This window comes from Salvelinus fontinalis, chromosome 3 (assembly GCF_029448725.1).
Source record: "Salvelinus fontinalis isolate EN_2023a chromosome 3, ASM2944872v1, whole genome shotgun sequence".
In the NCBI taxonomy this organism is placed as follows: domain Eukaryota; kingdom Metazoa; phylum Chordata; class Actinopteri; order Salmoniformes; family Salmonidae; genus Salvelinus; species Salvelinus fontinalis.
Window position 1 is genome coordinate 50,305,089 of NC_074667.1, and position 26,351 is coordinate 50,331,439.

The window sequence follows — 26,351 nt, forward strand, 5'->3', positions numbered from 1 at the left end:
TGTGTCTCAACAAGGTAGGTGTGTTCCCTTAAAGCATCCTTAACTGGAATAGTGCCAAAAGCACATCTAGTGGCTAGAGGTTTTGACGAGCTGGCTGCTAAAGAACTCAGTCACTCAGATTGCTGCTGACAGTGATCTGCCAGAAAAAAATGGAAATGTCATTCCATAGACATCAAATGTGCATTTTGCAGGGAACAAAGCTGTCAAGAGACATTCACATCCGACCCCCGCCTGAACTAAGACCTAAGGAAACTGAAAAACTGTTTGTATGGCCTGGCAGATGCATCACTCTACTGGTACAACAAAGTCAAGGCAACAATGCTGTGTACAGGTGGAAAAATGTCACAAGTGGATCCTGCAGTCTTCTATTGGCTTGATCAAGACTGCAATGTGACTGGAGTACTTGCCTGTCATGTTGATGACTTCATCTGGGGTGGCTCACAGACCTTTGCTACAACTGTGATTCCACACCTCAAAGCTGTTTTCCTGGTTTCACGTCTGCTGCAGAGGAAGTTGAGCTTATTTCTCAAGTCAGTTGTTCGAATGAAGCTAGGAGTGTTCATGTTTCAAACATGTTCTCAAATGCCATTGAAATGGCAGCAGAGGTATGAGAACCAGCATATTCTTAAGCATGCAATGCGGCTTTCCTCAGTAGGAAATCCTCGGCGACCCACTGTGCTCGACCAGTCGGCGAAAGCCAACATCATCCACGACAGAGAACGGTTTATTATCAAGGGCATTGAATTCCATTAACTTGGCGTTAATGGATTTCGCATTTGAGTTGTCTGGCTGAAATTTTCTTAATCTTTCAAATGACTGCTCGATCCACACAGAAGACAATGAAAGGCTAGGTGTTGCACGTGTCGTGCTATATTTTTCGTGGCGTCATTATGGGATCTACCTACGTTATATAGGTACGCAAGTCAGCTTTGATATCGATTTTGCACATCGGCCGATGCCGATGCCGGCATTTTTAGCTAACATCGTCCGATTCCGTCATGCTTACCGATATATCATGCATCCCGACTTTAAACCGGTCAACATACACAAGGCCGCAGGGCTAGGCGGATTACCAGGACGTGTACTCCGAGCATGCGCTGACCAACTGGCAAGTGTCTTCACTGACATTTTCAACCTGTCCCTGACTGAGTCTGTAATACCAACCTGCTTCAAGCAGACCACAATAGACCATGTGCCCAAGAACACTAAGGTAAATGACAAAAGAGGTAGACCTCTCCATCAATGTGATCAAGACAAAGGAGATGATTGTGTACTACAGCACACACCCATTCTCATCGACAGGGCTGTGGTGGAGTGGGTTGAGAGCTTCAAGTTCCTTGGTATCCACATCACCAACAAACTATCATGGTCCAAACACACCAAGACAGTCATGAAGAGGGCACGACAAAGCCTATTCCCCCTCAAGAGACTGAAAAGATTTGGCATGGGTCCTGAGGTCCTCAAAAGGTTCTACAGCTGTACCATTGAAAGCATCCTGACTGGTTGCATCACTGCCTGGTATGGCAACTGCTCAGCCTCCGACCGCAAGGCACTACAGAGGGTAGTGCGTATGGCCCAGTACATCACTGGGGCCAAGCATCCTGCCATCCAGCACCTCTATACCAGGCGGTGTCAGAGGAAGGCCCTAAAAATTCTCTCTGCTACCGCACGGCAAGCGGTACCAGAGCGCCAAGTCTAGGCCCAAAATGCTTCTCAACAGCTTCTACCCCCAAGCCATAACACTCCTGAACAGCTAATCAAATAGCTACCCAGACTATTTGCATTGTCACCCCACCCCTCTTTTACACTACTGCTATTCTGTTTATTATCTATGCATAGTCACTTTAACTCTACCTACATGTACATATTACCTCGACTAACCAGTGCCCCCGCACATTGACTCTGTACGAGTCACCACCTGTATATAGCCTCGCTATTGATATTTTACTGCTGCTCTTTAACTATTTGTAACTTTTATTTCTTATTCTTTTCTAGGTTATCTATTTTTTACTTAACACGTATTTTTCTTAAAACTGCATTGTTGGTTAAGGGCTTGTAAGTAAGCATTTCAATACAACACCGGTTGTATTCAGCGCATGTGACAAATAAAATGTGATTCCATTTGATTATTAGTACGCTTGCGCAGTAGTCTCACTGGAGATGGACCTGGCCTGAGTGTGGTGGCGACTATGTTCTGTGAAGTAAACGTTGTTAAACTGGAACCTAGTCGTTGTGTAATTTTGAATTAACAGTTACAACTGTAAAAGCAACAACTTTTGAATAGAAAACGGTCCACAGAACGCTTTTCGATGAAATAATGAAATAGTAGGAGACAACTCTTTGTTCCTCATTGAGATAAGATGCTCACCTGTCCAGAACTTCGTCCAGGGTCTCATAGGAGTTCTCATAACACTTGATCCTCTTCTTGAAGTCCTCCATAGCCTCCTCTGTGTTGCAGTTGGTGTAGTCAGGGCTGCCCAGCTTCACTTGCTGAGCAGAGAAAGAGACAGTGGAAATAAGACTTATTGGTGCTCTCTATAAAGAGTTAGCAACAGGAACTGTGGATGATCACTCACCACAATGTTTTCTGCAATGACTTCAGGGTCTTCACAAACAGACTCTACAAAAAACACCTAGGAGAAAAGGGAATAGAGTAAACCCCCAGGATAGACAAAACATATAAGTCACATAGATGGGTAGGGTGTTAACCAACAAAACCAATGCATGCGTGACCACAAGGCTAAAAACAGACAGGGTTGGCTTACAATCAAAGGATTATTGACAACATGTAAGTTATATTCGTCTGCAAATGTTAATTGAAAAATAGATTTGCCCAATAAGCAGTTGTTCGCTTTCAGATACATTGTTACAGTTGTTGGTGAGCTAGCGACCCTAGCCATGTTACTGCAGATATGACGTGTCATAACAAGAGATGGTATCAAGAACAAAATGCAACCAGCTGAAATAAACCAACTACAATTCATCACACAGCAGCTTCTAGTTATTGCCGCTAGCTAGGGCTGATAAATCGAATTCAGATCAAAATTGAGATATTGACATGTGCAATATCCATATAGCAAGAGGCTGGCTACAATTTTCTCCTTTCTTTGACATGCCATTAATACAACAAAAAGCGACACTACGGTACCTCCAATGAGATGCGCTAGACTCTGTTTATTCCCTCTGTACAAGCACAGAGGATGCTGACCAATCACAAGCGGGCTCTCTCACCTTCTGCATGGCATGCTCATGCTGGCCAATCCGCATAGAGCGAGCAGTTACATGCTGGTGAAGAGAGAGTGCGAGTCGGAAACACAAATGCTGCTAGTGCCAATAAGAAGCCGATTTGGCGCCAAAGAAGGGTGCATCTTCAGTGATGGCAGTATTTCGGCTACAGGCAATCCGGTGTCAACCAAATGCAAGTGTTTTGCAAAATGTACCTCAGAGTTGTGGTGACAACAAGAGGCAACAACAAATCTATTCCATAATTTGAATTTAAAAAACATCCCGCCGACACAGAAATCACAGAGGCAATTAACTATCACATAGCCAAAGACATGGTTCCTATTTACACAGTCAGCAAAGGCTGCTTCAAGAAGATGATAAACAAGCTGGACAGGAGATACAAGATTCCATCTCGCACATTTATTTCTCCCAAGTCGCCATCCCAACACTGTATAACAAACTTATGGAGAAGTTTAAACATTGAATGTTGTGTTGAATGACTGGACCAGACTCCAATGTTTTGGACACAGGATGCACCTTGTAAATCGATAGACTACGTGTTACATGTTTTTAAGGCACTGACTTAACATTTAAATTATAATAATGATGGAGACTACCTCTACATAATTACACAATCATAAGACTCCTATTCTATCTGCAGCCTATGGCTGCCTGAATAAACAATGAACTTAGTTTATTTAAGAACTAATAGGCCTAATGGTAAAATAGGAACTCATGTTAATGAATGAATGAATAAGTGCTGCGCTTATAGCACACTATACATTTTATGATCATGTTTTTTTAAATATTTTTATTTATTTAACCTTTATTTAACCAGGTAGGCTAGTTGAGAACAAGTTCTCATTTACAACTGCGACCTGGCCAAGATAAAGCAAAGCAGTTGACACATACAACAACACAGAGCTACACATGGAATAAACAAACAGTCAATAATACAATACAAAAAGTATATATATACAGTGTGTGCAAATGAGGTAAGATAAGGGAGGAAAGGCAATAAATAGGCCATGGTGGCAAAGTAATTACAATAAACCAATTAAACATTGGAGTGATAGATGTGCAGAAGATGAATGTGCAGGTAGAGATACTGGGGTGTAAAAGAGCAAGATAAATAAATACAGTATGGGGATGAGGTAGTTGGATGTGCTATTTACAGATGGGCTAAGTACAGGTGCAGTGATCTGTGAGCTGCTCTGACAGCTGGTGCTTAAAGCTACTGAGGGAGATATGAGTCTCCAGCTTCAGTGATTTTTGCAGTTCGTTCCAGTCACTGGCAGCAGAGAACTGGAAGGAGAGGCGGCCAAAGGAAGAATTGGCTTTGGGGGTGACCAGTGAGATATACCTGCTGGAGCGTGTGCTACGGGTGGGTGCTGCTATGGTGACCAGTGAGCTGAGATAAGACGGGGCTTTACCTAGCAAAGACTTGTAGATGACCTGCAGCCAGTGGGTTTGGCGATGAGTATGAAGTGAGGGCCAGCCAATGAGAGCATACAGGTCGCAGTGGTGGGTAGTATATGGGGCTTTGGTGACAAAACGGATGGCACTGTGATAGACTGCATCCAATTTGTTGAGTGTTGGAGGCTATATTGTAAATGACATTGCCGAAGTCGAGGATCGGTATGATGGTCAGTTTTACAAAGGTATGTTTGGCAGCATGAATGAAGGATGCTTTGTTGCAAATGTTCAAAATGTATGTTTGTTAATATGTAGGTGTAATAATCCTCTCTATTATTATATGTAGCCTATAACAATGTTGGAACATAGTTCTACATTCATATAATCTCCTTTTATAAGTGATGTTCTATACCCTGACAGTTGGTTTAACCTTGTCTGATGGAATTACCAAGTTTTCACCAAAGTGTTGAAAATTGCAATTCATAATTGATATTCCAATATCTGGCCCCACAAAAAATAAATTGCATTTCGATTTTTTTTGTTGAAGAAGCCGACATTACCTTGAAGCCATTCTGCTCAGCAAACGCGGTGATGGTCCCTCTCCTCTCTCTAGTGGTGTTAGTGGCATCAAACACCTGGAGAAAGAACGAAACACACACCATCACACAAACTGCCAGAACCACTGCACTGTAATCCATATACAAATAAATACACAATGAGATATCACAGCATTTCATGACGGGATAATCCCATCCCAATGTTAACGGGCAATTCCACCACTTTCAACCTAATTTTCATTATCTACATCACAATACCAGTGCCAACATAAGTGTAAAACACACATTTATTTCTACAGCACATTTCTATCACAGAAACACACCACTTCCACATATGTAGACATTAGTATTGTGCTTGTAAAAATGTAATACGGGATTGAAAAGTGTCGGAATTGACAGTTAATGCGCACATAATCCGGCCACAATATTATATTTGTTTTTATAGTGATTGTACACACCGCAACTTGGCCTCCTTTGTCAGCGAGGTACTGTCTGACATCATTCAGTGCTGCTGACGCACACTGCCTACAAGGGACAGTGGGAAAATTGAGTCAGAGGCAGCAGTGACAAGAATAAGAGCCACTGGTGGGTTAGCAGAGACAAATAAATGTAGTTTGCTTAATCACAGACACTGGTTAAAAACAGGAAGTAATATCATATAATACCGTGATATTGTTAGGCAATTTAAACCTGGTTAAATAAAGGTGAATTCAAATAAAGAAATAAAAAATTGGGGGGGATTCAAGGACAAGTGGATCTTCTCAGTGTTTTAACTTGTTCACAGCAGAGGATCAAAGCACTGGAAATGTTTCTTACTGTCTGATCTTCAGGCCCTCCTCGTTGTCTGGACGGAAGAACTCAAAAGACTTGTAGATCTTCACACACTCACGCCGGTACTGCCCAACATTGAACTCTAAATAGGGGAAAGAAAGAGTTACATGCTTTACTTTTCTAGATACTTTTACAGACTAGAGGTCGACCGATTAATCGGAATGGCCGATTAATTAGGGACGATTTCAAGTTTTCATAACAATCGGTAATCTGCATTTTTGGACACCGATTGTGGACATTTTTTAAAAACCTTTATTTAACTAGGCAAGACAGTTGAGAACACATTCCTATTTTCAATGACGGGAACGGTGGGTTAACTGCCTTGTTCAGTGGCAGAACGACAGACTTTTACCTTGTCAGCTCGGGGATTCGATCTTGCAACCTTCCGGTTACTAGTCCAACGCTCTAACCACCTGCCTTACATTGCACTCCACGAGGAGCCTGCGTGGCAGGCTAACTACCTGTTACGCGAGTGCAGCAAGAAGCCACGGTAAGTTGCTAGCTAGCATTAAACTTATCTTATAAAAACAATCAACCTTAACATATTCACTAGTTAACTACACATGGTTGATGATATTACTACGTGTCCTGCGTTGCATATAATCGATGCGGTGCCTCGAATCGCAGCCTACTTCTCCAAACAGGTGATGATTTAACAAGCGCATTCGCGAAAAAATCTCTGTCATTGTACCAATGTGTACCTAACCATAAACATCAATGCCTTTCTTTAAAATCAATACACAAGTATATATTTTTAAACCTGCATATTTAGTTAATATTGCCTGCTAACATGACTTTCTTTTAACTAGGGAAATTGTGTCACTTCTCTTGCGTTCCGTGCAAGCAGTCAGGGTATATGCAGCGGTTTGGGCCACCTGGCTCGTTGCAAACTGTGTGAAGACCATTTATTCCTAACAAAAACCATAATTAATTTGCCAGAATTGTACATAAATATGACATAACATTGAAGGTTGTTCAATGTAACAGCAATATTTAGACTTAGGGATGCCACCCGTTAGATAAAATACGGAATGGTTCCGTATTTCACTGAAAGAATAAACGTTTTGTTTTCGAAATGATAGTTTCCGGATTTGACCATATTAATGACCTAAGGCTCGTATTTATGTGTGTTATTATGTTATAATTAAGTCTATGATTTGATATTTGATAGAGCAGTCTGACTGAGTGGTGGTAGGCAGCAGCAGACTCGTAAGTATTCATTTAAATAAGCACTTTCGTGCGTTTGCCAGCAGCTCTTCATTGTGCTTCAAGCATTGAGCTGTTTATTACTTCAAGCCTATCAACTCCCGAGATTAGGCTGGTGTAACCAATGTGAAATGGCTAGCTAGTTAGCGGGGTGCGCGCTAATAGCGTCTCAATCGGTGACGGCACTCGCTCTGAGACCTTCAAGTAGTTGTTCCCCTTGCTCTGCAAGGGCCGCGGCATTTGTGGAGCAATGGATAACAATGCTTCGAGAGTGGCTGTTTTCGATGTGTTCCTGGTTCGAGCCCGGGTAGGGGCGAAGAGAGGGATGGAAGCTATACTGTTACACTGGCAATACTAAAGTGCCTATAAGAACATACAATAGGCAAAGGTATATGAAATACAAATGGTATAGAGAGAAATAGTCCTATAATTCCTATAATAACTACAACCTAAAACTTCTTACCTGGGAATATTGAAGACTCATGTTAAAAGAAACCACCAGCTTTCATATGTTCTCATGTTCTGAGCAAGGAACTTAAACGTTATTTTTTTTACATGGCACATATTGCACTTTTACTTTCTTCTCCAACACTTTGTTTTTGCATTACTTAAACCAAATTGAACACGTTTCATTATTTATTTGAGGCTAAATTGATTTTACTGAAGTATTATATTAAGTTAAAATAAAAGTGTTCATTCAGTATTGTTGTAATAGTCATTATTACAAATAAATAAATCAAAATCGTCCGATTAATCGGTATCGGCTTTTTTTGGTCCTCGGTATCGGCGTTGAAAAATCATAATCGGTCGACCTCTATTACAGACTGTTGAGGGGAATTCTTACGAGTTTGAGTGTGTGTGAGTGGATTGCCGAAATGTAATTTCAGGTAAAAGGGCTGAGAGTTGGTACCTCTGGTGGGCACGCCGATCCAGTTGAGATAGCGGGTAAGCTTCTTGGAGATGTAGGTCTTCCCTCTGGCTGGGAGGCCCACCGTCACTATCAGGGTGGGGCAGTTGGTCATACATACTGCACATGGAAAAAGAGTAGAGGGAGAGACGGGTTAAATTATTCTACTATATTTGGACAGAGACCGGCATTGAAAAATAAACATAACAGAACACAGTGCAGGCTATAGCAGTGAAGGGCTCTGATAACAACAAAAAAATCATTAAATTATCCTAAATGACCCTTTGGAGTTAATTCCCAAGTGAACTTTTGTCCCTCAACTGACCTGCCCTCTGTAACTCACACTAACTATTGAACCAAGTGAAAGAGAGCAGTTTGCAAAGATGGAAGCATTGTGTTGAAATCGGATAAGGACATATGATGATTCCACCAATCACTGTGTACCATTGCTATCTAACATGAAGAAATAAAACCATATCAGAAAGTACTGGGAATGTTGTCAATAAGGAGTAGAGGTACCAAATGTCACAAGTGCCACCATGGCATGCTATTGTGAAATGACAGTACAAGCCAAGGCATCTGGAGACTTGTAACCTAGTTTCCACACACACACTTTCTCTCACCCGGTCTGTAGAGGACAGGGTGAGAGAGGAGCCAGTGTCTCGGCTTCATATCATATCCCTTTGGTGAAAAAGATACTCCAGTGGTGTTAGTACAACAAGTCAATGCCAGGAACAAATGTCAAAGTTGCCTATATGTTTGTGAGTTTCAAACATAAAAACCTGTGCAGCAAGCCAGCAACTGATCAGGTTATGTATTACAAACCATGGTGATATTCTATGACTGACCAAGCCAGTGAAACTTGAAGTTGTCATAGAGATCTCTCACGAGGAAAATGTAGCATGCAAAAGACTGGAAAGTGGCCTATGATGTCTGGTCAACCCACAGAACAAATCATACTAATAAAAATACTATTGAACAGGGTAATACAGGCTTAGAGAAGCAGATCCACAGAGTCCAGTGCCAGGAGTCAGGACTACAATTCATGTTTACCAATAAGTTTTGATTGATAAAGGATGGAGCGGTGATTTAAAACAATGCCATCGTGGATTACCATCTACTGGCCTGTTGTGAACAGTCAGTACTCTGAAAACAGACAATAGATACTTCAATGAGCAGTGTGTCCTTAAAGTGACTTAATTTGCCACTAATGCTCAACCGCTTGGGTTGTTGTACTGGCATCTGCTTCTTTCACAAATCAGGACAAAATATACAATGAGATTAACAATGAGAAGCAAAGGACGTTGCTCTGGACTGGAGGGGCCAGTCCAACAACAGTATCAAGAACCAGTCAGAACAGACAGTCATCAGATAACAGGCAGCAAGTATCATCAATAATCGATTGCCAAGAAGACTAATGTTCTTTCTCTGGCTGACGATCACGCCTTTGATACATTTACATTTTCTCCACGTAATCAACGAAAATTACATTACGACACAATATATGGATAAGAACCTGGCTTGACGCTTGGCTGCACGTTTGTAATGTTAACGAGTAAGAGATAAATGTAACGTTAGCGAACTATGAATAAAATGCATTTTCACCACGTAAACAACGTCCATTAAATGTATTATTCGTGCGTGTGCAACAACCGGCTTGCTGTCTAGCCACGTCGGTAACGTTATATACGAACCCTTTCTCTGAGATATGTGTTTCTCGGGAAGGCCATTTTTACACGGCAACGGCATCCAGATTTTCTTAAGCGGGTTTTGAGTGAGTTCACGCGGCGTTGCAGTGTTCGATGGTCGTTCTTTCATTCCAACTTCCATTGAGGACATGGTGGTTGCTTCGACTACTGTGGCGCGGAGCCTTTTGTCATGCGTTTCAGGCGAATGGTCTCGCATCAGTGTTCTGATGAAGTCTGGCGGTGTCGTGGTGAAACCACAGAAGGTTGTGCCTACCCTAATCTCGCGAAAACACGCGCACATTTGCTCAGAAACAATGAAGTAACGCTGTTGCTGTTAATGTTATTACAATTTCCCTCAAATGTCATACTTCCAAGATTATATTGGGATTAATGGCCTACTAAACGACTTAATTATTCCCTAAACATCTGTAGTTTCAAGCTCTCTACAAACACGGACAATGTATCAATTCGGAGACACTAATACGTTGTATTCTGTTTACCGTAGTAACTACACAACACGACATCGAAAACCGAGTATTTAATATCAAATCACATTTTATTAGTCACATGCGCCGAATACAAAAGGTGTAGACTTTCTCCATTAGACGCAGCAACTAATCTTCCTGGGGTCAACATAAAACTTGCAAATACATGACAAAGTACAGAACAGTAATAGACAAGAACAACATAATATATTACATTAAATTCCAATTAAAATAAATTATATATGACAGACACCAAGAGACAACAAAAATACTATTTACGCACTATTCATATTATAATATACAGCACAGTTAAATTAGATATTTAGAAAGAGGAGAGGCTCTGTGATACAATGTTTTTTTTATCTGTTTTTAAATCTAAATTTGCTTTTTGCCTTAGTAACCTTCTGTGAGCTTGTGTGGCCTATCACTTCGCGGCTGAGCTATTGTTGCACCAAGACATTTCCACTTCACAATAACAGCACTTACAGTTCTAGCAGGGCAGAAATTTGACGAACTGACTTGTTGGAAAGGTGGCATCCTATGACGGTCCCACGTTGAAAGTCACTGAGCTCTTCAGTAAGGACATTCTACCAACAATGTTTGTCTATGGAGATTGCATGGCTGTGTGCTCGATTTATCGACCTGTCAGCAACAGGTGTGGCTTAAATATAATATCTTAAATGTAATGCCTAATGTTTCACCAAGTCGTGGCTGGACGACGACACGGATAATATAGAGCTGGTGGGATTTTCCATGCACCGGCGGAACAGAGAAGCTACGTCTGGTAAGATGAGGGGTGGGGGTGTGTGTCTATTTGTCAATAACAGCTGGTGCGCGATGTCTAATATTAAAGAAGTCTCAAGGTATTGTTCATCTGAGGTAGAGTACCTTATGATATGCTGTAGACCACAATATCTACCAAGAAAGTTCTCATCTATATTATTCGTAGTCGTCTGTTTACCACCACAAACCGATGCTGGCACTAAGACCGCACTCAACCAACTCTATAAGACCATAAGCAAACAAGAAAATGTTCATCCAGAAGCGGTGCTCTTAGTGGCCGGGGACTTTAATGCAAGCAAACTTTAATCCGTTTTACTTCATTTCTACCAGCATGTAAAATGTGGAACCAGAGGGAAAAAAATTCTAGGCTACCTTTACTCCACACACAGAGATGCATACAAAGCTCTCCCACGCCCTCCATTTGGCAAATCTGACCATAATACCATCCTCCTGATTCCTGCTTACAAGCAAATACTAAAGCAGGAAGTACCAGTGACAGTGGTCAGATGACGCGGATGCTACGCTACATGACTGTTTTGCTAGCACAGACTGGAATAGGTTCCGGAATTCATCCAATGGCATTGAGGAGTATACAACCTCAGTCATCGGCTTCATCAACAAGTGCATCGACAACGTCGTCCCCACAGTGACCGTACGTACATATCCCAACTAGAAGCCATGGATTACAGGCAACATCCGCATCGAGGTAAAAGGCTAGAGCTGTCACTTTCAAAGAGAGGGACACTAATCCTGATGCTTATAAGAAATCCCGCTATGCTCTCAGACGAACCATCAAACAAGCAAAGCGTCAATACAGGATTAAGATTGAATCCTACTACACCAGCTCTGACGCTCGTCGGATGTGGCAGGGCTTGAAAACACTCCAATTCGCATACCGCCTCAACAGATCCACAGATAACGCAATCTCAATCGCACTCCACACTGCTCTTTCCCACCTGGACAAAAGAAACACCTATATGAGAATGCTGTTCATTGACTACAGCTCAGCGTTCAACACCATAGTGCCTACGAAGCTCATCACTAAGCTAAGGACCCTGGGACTAAACACGTCCCTCTGCAACTGAATCCTTGACTTCCTGACGGGCCCGTCCCCAGGTGGTAAGGGTAGGCCATAAGGTGCTATAGGGTAGTGCGTACGGCCCAGTACATCACTGGGGCCAAGCTTCCTGCCATCCAGGACCTATATAATAGGCAGTGTCAGAGGAAAGCCCCAAATATTGTCTGAGACTCCAGTCACCCAAGTCATAGACTGTTTTCTCTGCTACCGCACAGCAAGCGGTACCAGAGCACCAAGTGTAGGACCAAAAGTCTCCTTAACAGCTTCTACCCCCAAGCCATAAGACTGCTGAAAAATTAATCAAATGGCCACCGGACTATTTACACTGACACCCCTCTCCATTTGTTTTGTACACTGCTGCTACTCGCTGTTTATTATCTATGCATAGTCACTTCACCCCTACCTACATGTACAAATTACCTCGACTAACCTGTACCCCCACACACTAACTCGGTACCCGTACCCCCTGTATATAGCCTCGTTATTGTTATTTTAATGTGTTACTTTTTCATTATTTTTTACTTTAGTTTATTTGGTAAATGTTTTCTTAAGTCTTCTTGAACTGCACTGTTGGTTAAGGGAATGTAAGTAAGCATTTCATGGTAAGGTCTACACGTGTCCATATACTTTTATATGTATAGTGTAAATAACATTAGGCCTTGCCTTTGGTACTTTGGCTTTCCTTGTTATGGTCACTATAGCCAATGGGAATTGATATTGCTTGGGAGCAAAGCTCTGCAGCATTGGTGAAGATATGATCAATACAAGTGGATGTCACAGATCCAACACTATTGGTATACACTCTAGTTGGTTGAATGATAACCTGGGTCATGTTGGCATTAGTCACAGTAAGAAGCTTCCTCTTGAGAGGACAACTAGATGATAACCAGTCGATGTTCAGGTCCCCAAGAAAATACATTTCTCTGTTAGCATCAGAGACCTTATCGAAAATCACACACATATTCTCCAGACACTGAGAGTTTTCACTTGGTGGGCTATAGCAGCACCCTAAAAGAAGAGGCTACAGATGAGGCCGGAGAACCTGCAACCACAGCACACCTACTTTATTTGTCATGAGATCCTCTCTGAGCTTTACAGGAATATGGCTTTGAATACTCAGTACTTTGTTGAAGCATTTTTGGTGGCGATTACAGCCTCGAGTCTGCTTGGGTATGAAGCTTCAAGCTTGGCACACCTGTATTTGGGCAATTTCTCCAATTCTTCTCTGCAGATCCTCTCAAGCTCTGTCAGGTTGGATGGGGAGTGTTGCTGCACAGCTATTTTCAGGTCTCTCCAGAGATGTTCAATCGGGTTCAAGTCTGGGCTCTGGCTGAGCAACTCAAGGACATTCAGAGACTTGTCACTCCTGTGTTGTCTTGTCTGTGTGCTTAGGGTCGTTGCCCTGTTGGAGGTGAACTTTTCTCTCAATCTTGACTAGTCTCCCAGTCCCTGCCACTGAAAAACATCCCCACAGCATGATGCTGCCACCACTATGCTTTCCCGTAGAGATGGTGGCAGGTTTCCTCCAGACGTGATGCTTGGCATTCACGCCAAAGGGTTCAATCTTGGTTTCATCAGAAAAGAGAATCTTGTTTTTCAAGGTCTGAGATTCATTAAGTGCCTTTTGGCAAACTCCAAGTGGGCTGTCATTTGCCTTTTACTGAGGAGTGGCTTCCGTCTGGCCACTCTACCATAAAGGCCTGATTGGTGGACTGCTGCAGAAACGGTTGTCCTCTGGAAGGTTCTCCCATCCCCACAGAGGAACTCTGGAGCTCTGTCAGAGTGACCATCGGTTCTTGGTCACGTCCCTGACCAAGGCCCTTCTCCCCTGATTACTCAGTTTGGCCGGGTGGGCAACTCTAGGAAGAGTCTTGGTGGTTCCAAACTTCTTCCATTTAAGAATGAAGGAGGCCACTGTGTTCTTGGGGACCTTCAATGCTGCAGACATTTTTTGGTACCCTTCCCCAGATCTGTGTCCAATCTGGAAGGGGCCCAATGTTGTCTGGTGGAGCCGGCCTCTCTGGAAGGGGCTCCATGGTGCAGGGTGGAGCTGGCCTCTCTGGAAGTTAACCTATGGTGTAGGGTGGAGCTGGTCTTTTTTGGAAGGGGCCGATGGTGCAGGGTGGAGCTGGCCTCTCTGCATGAGGCCTGGTGGTGTAGGGTGGAGCTGGCCTCTCTGGGTGGGGCCTGTTGGTGCAGGGTAGAGCAGGCCTCTCTGGGTGTGGCCTGGTGGTGTAGGGTGGTGCTGGACTCCTGAGTGGGGGCTGGTGGTCGTGATCTTGGAGGATGTATGGCAAACTTCCTCTTATTTGGGTTTTTGCTTTGTCCCAGAGGAGTTTCTTTCAGTTCCTAGCAAACGCCTTGACACTCTGCTTGTTGAAGTGTACTAGGTCGTATATCACCTGGGGGTGAATCTCACGGTGGTTCGCCAGGTAAACATTGTCCAAGAGAGCACAGCCTCTAGACAAATCATTGTTGTTGCTTTGAATAATGTGGAAGGGCACAGCTCCATGTGGCAACAGGGTTGACATACTGATTTTGGTGTTAGGAAATCTCTTTGCCTCTCTGGCTGCCACATGTCCTCTCATTGCCATCAAATTATTTGGCTCCCGAGTGGTGCAGCGGTCTAAGGCACTGCGTCTCAGTGCAAGAGGCATCACTACAGTCCCTGGTATCGAATCCAGGCTGTATCACATCCGGCCGGGATGGGGAGTCCCATAGGGCAGCGCACAATTGCCCCAGCGCCGTCCGGGTTTGGCTTGCCTAGGTAAATAAAGGTTAAATTTAAAAAAATAACAAATTAGTACCTGTATGAATTATAATATTTGGCCACATTTAATTTGTTTCTTGACAGACTTTTCAAGGCACTTGGTGTTGTTGGTGACCATAGCTTTCGGACTGACATGCCAGGGAATAGCAGTTTCTGTCTGAGAAATTTCCCATTGGAGTCACATTAAAAATGAAGGCAATAGAGTGCTTTGCTGCTGTTGTGGGCTGTGGTGTCTGGAATGATTTTTGGGGGGATGGAGTGGGGTGGGGACCACAGATGGCCTTTCGTTGTCTTCCTCTCTTCTGAGGGTCCCAGCATGGTTCCACTAGCGCTGGTGCTCTGGGGCTGGGATGTAAAGATCTTGGGGAGGTCGGGTCAGACCTGGCTACTGACCTCATGTACTGAGTCTGTGTGAGTTCCGGAGGTTCAATACGTGGTACTGCCGATGAGGGGATGTGAGGGTGTGGTAGTGAGGGTTGTGGTAGGCTCCAGTTGTTCTCTTAGAGTGTGGATGGTGGTGTTTCTGTGTTGTAGCAATTATATGACTGCTGACAACTCCCTTTGTAGCTCCTCCCTGATGTCAGCTACCTCTCTCCTCATGATGCTCTAGACCGTTGCCAGCTTCTCTCTCAGCCCCTCGTTATTCTGCCTCAGAACTGTCACCTCACCACAAAGCTCATTCACCTCTACCTCCAGTAGGGAGATACTCCCAAAGCCTAGAAACGGTTGTCGCTCTCCATGTCTGCAAGGGTGGCTTGGTTAGATATGAGAGTGTGGGACTTTAGGAATTAACTGATTTCTCATCATACTTCTGATTAAAGTGTAGCAGTTAGTGTCATTCTCTTTCAAGGTGTCTGTTAGCTCTTTCAGTGATGCAAACTCTTGTATATATAGAGGATTAGTACAATTTCTAGGCCATTGAATCATTACAGTGCCATTGTTGTAGGCATTAATGGTGAAGAGTCGATTATCAGGCTCCTGTTCATGAAATATCAAGATTTGTGGACCATTACGGTGTAAAACCATAGCGTAAAACAAATATGGGAGCTATATGTTACTCAGAAAAAATAATATCTAAAAACATTTTAAGAGTTGTTTTTTACAAAATTGTTCAAACCACAATGGTGAGACAATTAGCTGATGGCTAAATACCAAAGTAATATTGTAATGCTTGCATGACCTCAGGATACCAACAGGTTCAGTGTTTGTGAATAACTTTTATCTCAATCCCAAACAAAAGGGTGCACCTCTCCAATAAGGGTAGTGTTTGTCCATAAGATAGCAGCATTGGGCTAGCTAAGCTTAAGATTTTGAAGCATTAGTACATTATACTGGATGGTGGATCAGAAGACCTGATAACACACAATAGCCCATGCATGCACAATGCTCAGAAGTGGGCACATAGTGGGCACACCTCATAGTGATTATAATTGGTACCCGAAGGTCAAAATGGTAATGAATATGAATATGAAAATAACCTCTCACTCAATGTCAACAAAACAAAGGAGCTGATCGTGGACTTCAGGAAACAGCAGAGGGAGCACCCCCCTATACACATCGATGGGACAGCAGTGGAGAAGGTGGAAAGTTTCAAGTTCCTCGGCGTACACATCACTGACAAACTGAAATGGTCCACCCACACAGACAGCGTGGTGAAAAAGGCGCAACAGCACCTCTTCAACCTCAGGAGGCTGAAGAAATTTGGCGTGGCACCTAAAACCCTCACAAACTTTTATAGATGCACAAACGAAAGCAACCTGTCGGGCTGTATCACCACCTGGTACGGAAACTGCACCGCCGGCAACCGCAGGGCTCTCCAGATGGTGGTGCGGTCTGCCCAACGCATAATCAGGGGAAAACTACCTGCCCTCCTGGACACCTACAGCACTCGATGTCACAGGAAGGCCAAAAAGATCATCAAGGACAACAACCACCCAGGCTGTTGGAACACTGGTCACTTTAATAATGTTTACATATTGTGCATTACTCATCTCATATATAAACTCAGCAAAAAAAGAAACATCCCTTTTTCAGGACCCTGTCTTTCAAAAATAATTCGTAGAAATCCAAATAACTTCAAGATCTTCATTGTAAAGGGTTTAAATACTGTTTCCCATGCTTGTTCAATGAACCATAAACAATTAATGAACATGCACCTGTGGAACGGTCGTTAAGACACTAACAGCTTACAGACTGTAGGCAATTAAGGTCATAGTTATGAAAACTTAGGACACTAAAGAGGACTTTCTACTGACTCTGAAAAACACCAAAAGAAAGATGTCCAGGGTGTCAGGTTTTGGCCAAGACTGTTCGGGTTTTGGTCACTAGATGTCCCCATTGCACCTTTTTTGTACCTTTTGTTTTTCTTGCTCTAATTATTGTTTGCACCTGTAGGTCATTCCCTTGTTAGTATTTAAACCCTGTGTGTTCCTCAGTTCCTTGCTCAGTGTTTGTAAGTTAGCACCCAGCCCCAGCCCAAGCCTTGTTTTATACAGATATTTCTCTTGTTGGATTTTCCAGAGGTTCTCTGGTTTAGTTCTTGTGTATTATTTGAGTAGTCTTTTGAGGTTTGTTTTTCCCTGCTGTTTTTTACCACTTTGGAGTTTCTTTTGTATTTTGGAGGTTTTCCATTTTGTGCCTCTTGGCTTTATTTTTGGACATTGTGGATTTAGTTTCTTTGCCTGAAGATTTTGTTCTTTTAATTAAACCACCATCTCTAGTACTGCTGTGGCTGCCTCATCTTCTGGGTTCTGACGATTATTAGTGACTGTTTCTCGCACCGGGTCCTGACACAGGGTCCTTGCTAATCTGTGTGAACGTGCCTTAGGCATGCTGCAAGGAGGCATGAGGACTGCCGATGTGGCCAGGGCAATAAATTGCAATGTCCGTACTGTGAGACGCCTAAGACAGCGCTACAGGGAGACAAGGCCTCTAGAAGTGCAAATGATATAAAACACAAAATATTCATTAATATGCTGTAATGTTTGCAAACACTTTACCTAGAAGGCAACCTGCTTGCACCAATCCTTTGTAATTACAGTAAAATACTGTGAAATACAAACCCCTCCCATCAACCAATTTCATTCATTCAATAATTCTGATTAAGGTAGCATTTACTTTTTTACAAAATAATAGTCAATTTTACTGTGTGTCATTACACAGTACTTGCTTTGATACCATATTTACATTAAAATAAGTGTACTGTAATATGTAATATAGAATTTGACTTGCCACAGAGCTGCCTGTAAGATACTGTCAAATTCACGGTAAACTCTTTACAATGTGCCCCTGACAGACATTTGCCCTTTTATAGTTATGGTTTGTGCATTCTGTAGTGTAGATTCTCTAACCAGTCCAGTACTACACCTCCACATTCTTTAGAGCTAACAAACCTGATTTGTCAGCGTCAATCTTGTTATGACAAGGTTTGACTTCAAACAGTGAGCTTTAGTCACTACACTTTAAAGGGGTTGCCCAGAATTGTAAGTTACAGGCAGCTAGCGGCATCAAAGTTACTGTATTTCATACTGCAGTACACCTACTGTAAAGCAAGTACTGTGTAATGAGTACTGTGTAATGACAGTTTGACACACAATACAATACTGTAAAAAAAGTAAATGCTACTGTAATGAATGAATTAAATTAAAGTAATTTAGGTGAGAAGGGGTTATTAATTCACAGTATTTACATGGGATTGGTGCAAGTAGGTTGGCTGCTATAGTCAGGGGTTCCTTGCGAGCGCCACATCTATTTCTATGGGCACAAGCACTGTTCATGACACAAACTGTTCACACCCCTCTTGTTGGCGAAGATAACATTTTGCAGGTGTAACAGTATAACTTTACGTCGTCCCCTCGCCCCGACACGGACGCGAACCAGGGACCCTCTGCACACATCAACAACTGACACCCACGAAGCGTCGTTACCCATCGCTCCACAAAAGCTGCGGCCCTTGCAGAGCAAGGGGCAACCCTACTTCTAGGTTTCAGAGCAAGTGACGTAACTGATTGAAACGCTAGTAGCGCGTACCTGCTAACTAGCTAGCCATTTCACATCCGTTACACAGGTATAAAGCTAATTTCCTGCAATTCTACACATTTTGTCATGGGGTGCAGAGAACATATTGGGAAAGAGGATACTTAGTCAGTTGTACAAGTGAATGCATTCAACTGAAATGGGTCTCCGCATTTAACCCAACCCCTCTGAATCAGAGAGTTGCGGAAGGCTGCCTTAATCGACATCCACGTCTTCAAACACCCGGGGTTTTGCAGTTTTAAAGCAAATGTTCTTGCAATTCTATACATTTTATCCATGTCTAATGTCACAACAAAATCATCACAACAAAATCTATGGGCTAAAAAAAACCTAGCTAAAAAACGTTAGCTAACATGGGCTAGTTGATCTGGATATTTCTGACAAGTTATACAGTACATAGCTCTCTAAGGTATGCAATGAATGACATGACAAGAGGAAAACTGATAATGCACTTCCCAATTTCGAAATCTACTATTACAACTTTCAAGAGTAAGTTGTTTGGGAACCACTGTGCTAACTAATTACAGAATATCAATGAATATTTGATGTTATATCACTTGCACTTAATAGAGGCCTTAACAAAGGCTTCCAAACGTACAGCAACTACAGGGCAAAACAGGTCATAGCAAAATGCTCAACCAATAAAGGTTTACGACTTGCTACCACTCTAAGCTGTCTCCTATACATTTTCAACTAAATAAAGGTTAAATAAAGGTTAAATAAAAATTTATATCCATATATCAGTTAAAATTTTACAGCATTCTCACTAACTGGTGCAACAAATATAGCCTCTTACAAAGCACACCTCTAAATAAGTTAATGAACCAGAAACAACAATATTTGTTTTTGAAGCAAAAGTTTTTTAAATACATTTTTTACCCCCTTTTTCTCCCCAATTTCGTGATCACGATCTTGTCTCATCGCTGCAACTACCCAACAGGCATGGGAGAGGCGAAGGTCAAGTCGTCATGAATCCACCGAAACATGACTCGCCAAGCCGCGCTTCTTAACACCTGCTCGCTTAACCCGGAATCCAACTGCACCAATGTGTCGGAGGAAACACCGTTCAACTGACGACCGGAGTCAGCCTGCAGGGGCCTGGCCCACCACAAGGAGATGCTAGAGCACAATGAGCCTAGTAAAGTCCCCCCCTCCCCTAACCCGGATGATGCTGGGCCAATTGTGCGCTGCCCTATGGGACTCCCAGTCATGGCTGGTTGTGACAGCCTGGGATCAAACGCCAGGCTGTAATGATGCCACAACACTGTGATGCTGTGCCTTAGATCGCTGCGCCACATGGGAGTCTGACACAAAAGGTTTTTTGACGCTCCAAACATATGGTACGGTACTGTAATCTGGGGTGTAATTACAGTACAATTCTTTCCCTGCCCAGAACATTTTCCCACAACTCACTATAATTTACAGTATGCTGCAGTAAAACGTGTCACACAGTATTTCACTGTTGATAATACACAATTTCCCTTTATACATTTTGCCGTTACAGTGTATGTAAATTCCCTGGTTTCTCAACCTGCCAGATAGGTGTGTATGCCAGGAAGCATTTTAGCCTGTCATTTATAGTCAAAACATTAGGATAGCATACAGTGAATGCCCTATGAGCAACTAAGGCAGTGAAAACACAATTCATACATAGTTGCCAGTATTGTTTTTGGTATAGCAGCTGCAACTCCACAGTGAGGTGGTTTTCCAAGACATCTGTGACGATATAAATCAACTCATGACAAAACCTTCTACACTACATTGTATCATGAACAGAAAGTGGGTCTAGCAAGGCCACTCCCACACAACCTGGCCTCAGAGCATTTCATATTATTCTGTACATAAATCCGAAACACTACATTTAGTATATGTTATATTTCGTATGGTACATATTAATTTGTGGTGTCCATCACCAATTTCATATATGTTACGAATTACAATTTGTATTATATGTTATGAATTTGCAAATTTCCAATATGTTACAATTTTGCAAAACCTTCAATATGTTAAGAATCTGCAAAAAAAATGACATGTTGCAAATTCTAGCTAGGTGGTTAACATTAGCTAGCTTGCTAATGTTAGCTGGGTTAGGGGTTAAGTTTAGGAGTTAGGTTAAAGGGTTAAGGTTAGGGGTACGGTTAGCTAAAAGAGTTAAGGTTAGTGTTAGGGAAAGGGTTAGCTAACATGCTACGTAGTTGCTAAGCAGTTGCAAAGTATCTAAAAAGTAGTAAGTAGTTGAAAAGGTGCTAATTAGCAAAAATTATAAAGTTGTCCGTGATGAGATTTTATTTTTTATTTTTTTTATTTTACCATTATTTTACCAGGTAAGTTGACTGAGAACACGTTCTCATTTGCAGCAACGACCTGGGGAATAGTTACAGGGGAGAGGAGGGGGATGAATGAGTCAATTGTAAACTCGCAACCATTGGGGTTGCTAGATCTTCTCGTTATACGTCCAGCCATCCACCCAGACGTAACCATTTGTCTTATGTAACCATACCAAACGTAACATATCATACTCATTCAGGGTCCTGGATTTACGTTTACTAGTGTAACGACCCTGGGTTTATAAGCTTGGATATCGACTCTGCCGCTTGAGCATGCTTTTGGGGCACAGTCGATAGCGCGCTGGACTTCGGGCTAGAAGGTCGGGGGTTCGAGGCCTGCTCTCTGCCTGTTTCATTACATTGGTGTCAGAAGTGGGATCAGACCTTGCATCCACGACAGTGCGTGTGCTTGGCCAGTGAGCGCGTTCCTATAAGACGTAGAGTCGCAAGCTAGCGTGAGGAAGCGCTCTTTGAAAGGAGGGATTAGTGTAACGACCCTGGGTTTATAAGCGCGGATATCGACTGTTGCTTGAGCATGCTTTTGGGGCACAGTCGATCGCACACTGGACTTCGGGCTAGAAGGTCGAGGGTTCGAGGCCTGCTCCCTGCCTGTTTCATTACACTATGTTACATCTAGTGTATGAGACCAGGCTGTCCACGTCGCAGCTGTCAGGGAGCTTTCGCCCTTAATAGCTCAATGGTTGTGCTAGAAGCAATAACACATAGAAACTCACTTAGCCTAGAAATGCCAAGGTTATCAGTAGGATGTTTATCGTTTCCCATATAATATATTGTAACTGTTCCTAAAAAGTCAGTTTATTTGAGTCTAAATGAAAGATTCCAAAGGGGTATGTGGTTAAAATATCGATTATTTTGCAGAGCCTAAATTCAGCAGACTGTCCTTCCAAATCGGCCACAAGAAACTAATGCATGTCACTGTCACATTACATTATTACCTTTGTCTGGCAAACACCAGTAATCCTGGTGGCGCCAGGTAGGCTATAGGAATGAGTTGTCAAGCTTTGATCACATATTGCAAACCAAATGTAGACTTTATCCTATGAAACTATTCTGCCTATGTTGAATGAATGGACTTGTACGACTGAGTGAAATCAGCTTCAAATTAAATAGCTGCTCATTGGCAATAAATAACATCTGTTTGTCAGTGTGGTAAAACAATCTGTCGTGAATGTCAATCTTCAAAACGTCTACATTGTAGGTCGTATCGTCGTCACTATAAGGTCATTTTTCAGCGTCAAAACAACACATCGCCTATGACATCTACACTTGTTTACGTCTTCCCGAAAAGCCCATACGTCGTTTTCGGTTGGCTATTCACAGACCAATTTTGGTCGAATGTATGCATGCATAGCACATAATAAACCTTATTATCTAAAGTCCAAATTTCTTACCCGTCCGATCCAGATTCTGCGTGCTTTTTGAACGACTGGAGCCTCTCATCATCCCTATTTAGTTCTGGAGTAGCCTACGTTGCGTAGAGGTTGGTTGTGGTGTGTGTGCGTCTGATGAGAGAGGAGCAATTACACGGAAGAAACGTGCCGCAGCCAGTTGAGGTCTAGAGCTGTGTGATACTGTGATGCATGTTGTCTATGCATGCACACACCCACTTCTGCTGGACTGCTTCGGAGTGATTGGGATCCTCTGTAAGAGGCTCAGGCTGAGTTACTATTCAGTTTCTCAAGATGAACATATTTGAACACATATGATATTTGTCTTATTGTTCACACTGTGTTTCAGCTTGGGCCAGGAAATCAAATTAAATCACAGGTAGGAGTTTAGGACAGGTGACTGATGCTGTGTAGCCTACTGAACAATGTCTACATATCCTTGGCCTGCTGCATTGAATGAGTTACAGGCTATATATAGACTGAGATGTGGGCCAAGGTCTTCCAGTGAGTCTAAGAACTCATTTATTTAAGTTTCCTCTGGGAGATTGTGTTTACCATAGATGGGGATCTGAATGAACACATTTTCAGTGCAATACACCTGAAAGTTAAGCTGCTGTAGCCTAATCTGAATTTTGCGATGACATGGCCTATTGATTTAGTAGCGACACTAAATTAGCTATATGGGTTAAGTGGACACACACGCACACACACACCTAACAATGTGACCCAGCAGCCCAGCAGAGATAACAGTGCAGCACGTGACCCGCCTTTGTGGACTGAAGATCGAGAGAGAGCAAGAGAGAGAGAGATAATTGCAGGGTGCTGTATGTGAGCACAAGATCTAAGGGTAGATAAATGAGTGGGTCATCATAATGGTGAGAGGGAAAGAGACCTATGGTTAAAAGGCTGATAGGAAGAGATAGAGCAAGTTAGAGAGAGTGAGATAAGGGTCACTGTGCATGAGAATGGCTTGACCCCTCTCCTGTTCCTCACCACGTCTCCATAAGACCATAGTGATTAGCATCCCTTCGTACCACCTTTTCACCTTTCACTTCATCCCACATATCCCCCTCCCACACTCTAGCCTCTGGCAGCATTCTGTGTCCAGGGCTGGCTAAACAGGCTGTGTCTAGACCAGTTACTGTTGGAGGCACAATAAATACCACCCATACCCAGTGGCGACCCGTCATTCAGGGCAGGTGAGGCAGAGTTACATTAGAAGGCAGAGTTACATTAGAAGTGCCTATCCAAGAAGGCGCATGGTCATTGGCCACAGAAACAATGACGTCAAATCACGTTATATCTACAGTAGATTTGATTGGACTGATCATGTCAACATCATACTTTCAAAATCTTAGCAAGCAGTCATCCTCATGAATCAAGTTGACAATCTACTGGCAAATCCTTTTTAATCCTTGTCATATGAAGAGAAATAATGAAGACAAATTATAGATAAAATGTATCAGTGCTCATCGGCCACTGGACATAAACATTACACAACAAGTTGGAAATTACAAATTCAACAATGAGTGGTTTGGAAGGAATCAGTGGCTAACTGCAAACATTGCAAAGCAATCATTAGCCTGCTATTCAGTGGAGTGGCTGTGTGGTCCCAAGTCTAAGATTAACGGTCTCTTTTCCTTCATTTGCTGTCAATGAAGCATGATTTTTGTCGTGCTCAAAACAACTGTTAACTTGGAACTGCAAAATCTGACTTTAGTGAGTTCAAGAAAACGGTGAACTCTGGGAAAAACGAGCTACGACTGGGAAAATACGTTTTGAACTTTCCTCTAACTCGGAATTGTAAATTTGGAACTCGGGCCTCTTTCTAGAGATACGACCTGAAGATCCCTGACGTCATCATGATTCAATCTTTTTTTTTCTCTCCCAATTGTCTTGAAAGCCCATAAATCTGGTGAATGCCAGACTTTGATGACAAAGTCGATGACAAAATTTGCCCATGAAGAACCGCTGCGCCACCTTCTTATTCAAGTGAGCACAGCTCAACAAGAGTCCAAAACTGTATTGTATGCTGCTGCATAAATGATGTAATATGCCAAGGAGATATGTATACTGTAGCTAAGAAAGTAATACTAAGTGTATGTTGTGTAATAAGCTGTTAGTAGCCAATGTGGCTCACCTCACCCTATTAAACTGGTCTATTTTCACCTCATAATTTTGCCTACTGTTCTAACTTGGTGGTGCACATGTAGCCTATAATGTGTTTTAGAGAAATGTAATCATTGAATATTGTACGAGCTTTCATTGTCTGGTTTGTCACTCGTTGTCGCCGCTATAGTGCAATTCACGTATTGTTTAGTGTTGTGTAGTGGCTTTGCTGGCATGCATCCCACTTTCTTTTTTTTTGCCCCACCAAGATTTACATGCTAAAATCGCTACTGCCCATTCCAGCCTCCTGCTCTAATCATGCATCTGCTGCCATGACTGTATTGAGCATGCTAGTGGCTGTGGGGGAGTTGTGGAGGAGCGAAATCATAACCAACAAATGCTTTATAACAGAGTTATAAAGTTTAACAGGCTAAGTTCTTCATGCCAGTCACCATCTTCTACCCCAGACTGTTTTCATTATCCATTGTGACATGGTAAATTTGCATTTATTACGAAGTACCTTCTTGCCACACAAGAAAAAATGTCTCTCAGAGTGGAAAAATTAAATTCCTGCAATATGTTCTGTTTTATTACTATGTATTTTACTTCCATCCAACAAAATGTAAAGGATAAAACACAGACTGTTGGAGGGCTAAATGAAGTGTCATACTATGTGTGAACTGTCACTCGAACATTCCTTTTCTGCCCTAATTCCTCTGGTGTAGAAAGTTAGATCTGAGAATGTCAGTGAAAATATCCATGAGAAGCAAACAACAGCTGTGAGGTCATGATCTGTTTGAGCCAAATATAAGCACGGCCGATATCCCATATTAACAACAGCACAGCCAAACACAACTACACCGAACAAAAATACAAACGCAACATGTAAATTGCTGGTCCCATGTTTCATTAGCTGAATTAAAAGTTCCCCCGAAATTTTCAATACACACAAAAAGCTTATTTCGCACAATTATTTTGCACAAATTTATTTACATCCCTGTTCATTTTTCTTTGCCAAGATAATCCATCCCCCTGACAGGTGTGGCATGATCGTTACACAGGTGCACCTTGTGCTGGGGACAATAAAAGGCCACTCTAAAATGTACAGTTTTGTCACACAACACAATGCCATAGATGCCTGAAGTTTTGAGGGAGCGTGCAATTGGCATGCTGACTGCAGGAATGTCCACCAGTACTGTTGCCAGATAATTTAATGTTCATATCTCTACCATAAGTCACCTCCAATGTCGTTTTAGTGAATTTGGCAATACATCTAACCGGCCTCACAACCGCAGACCACGTGTATGGTGCCGTTTGGGCGAGCGGTTTGCTGATGTGAAAAGATTGCCACATGGTGGTGGTGGGGTTATGGTATGTGCAGGCAGGCATAAGCTAATGGAATTTAATCAATGGCAATGTGAAAGCACAGAGATACCGTGACGAGATCATGAGGCCCATTGTAAGGCCCATTTTTCTTAAGGTATCTGTGACCAAGAGATATGATGGCTTGCGAAAGTATTCACCC

The 26,351-nt window shown here is 42.5% G+C and overlaps 1 protein-coding gene across 3 annotated transcripts in view; it reads right to left on the minus strand.

Moving 5' to 3' along the window:
• LOC129851056 (6-phosphofructo-2-kinase/fructose-2,6-bisphosphatase 4-like) overlaps positions 1-22,907 on the minus strand; it is a 46,772-nt gene extending 23,865 nt beyond the window's left edge. For 2 of the 3 annotated variants that reach the window (XM_055917238.1, XM_055917236.1), the window contains exons 1-7: positions 9,837-10,109; positions 8,146-8,262; positions 6,015-6,111; positions 5,657-5,723; positions 5,202-5,276; positions 2,577-2,633; positions 2,369-2,490 (exon numbers count right to left, since the gene is read on the minus strand). In XM_055917238.1, coding sequence (XP_055773213.1) covers positions 2,369-2,490; positions 2,577-2,633; positions 5,202-5,276; positions 5,657-5,723; positions 6,015-6,111; positions 8,146-8,262; positions 9,837-10,047 — 746 coding nt within the window. In that variant the 5' untranslated portion in view covers positions 10,048-10,109. Of the gene's footprint in view, positions 1-2,368; positions 2,491-2,576; positions 2,634-5,201; positions 5,277-5,656; positions 5,724-6,014; positions 6,112-8,145; positions 8,263-9,836; positions 10,110-22,720 lie in introns of those variants that run through there. The other variant, XM_055917239.1, reaches the window with a different exon arrangement.
• Between the last annotated feature and the right edge of the window lie 3,444 nt (positions 22,908-26,351).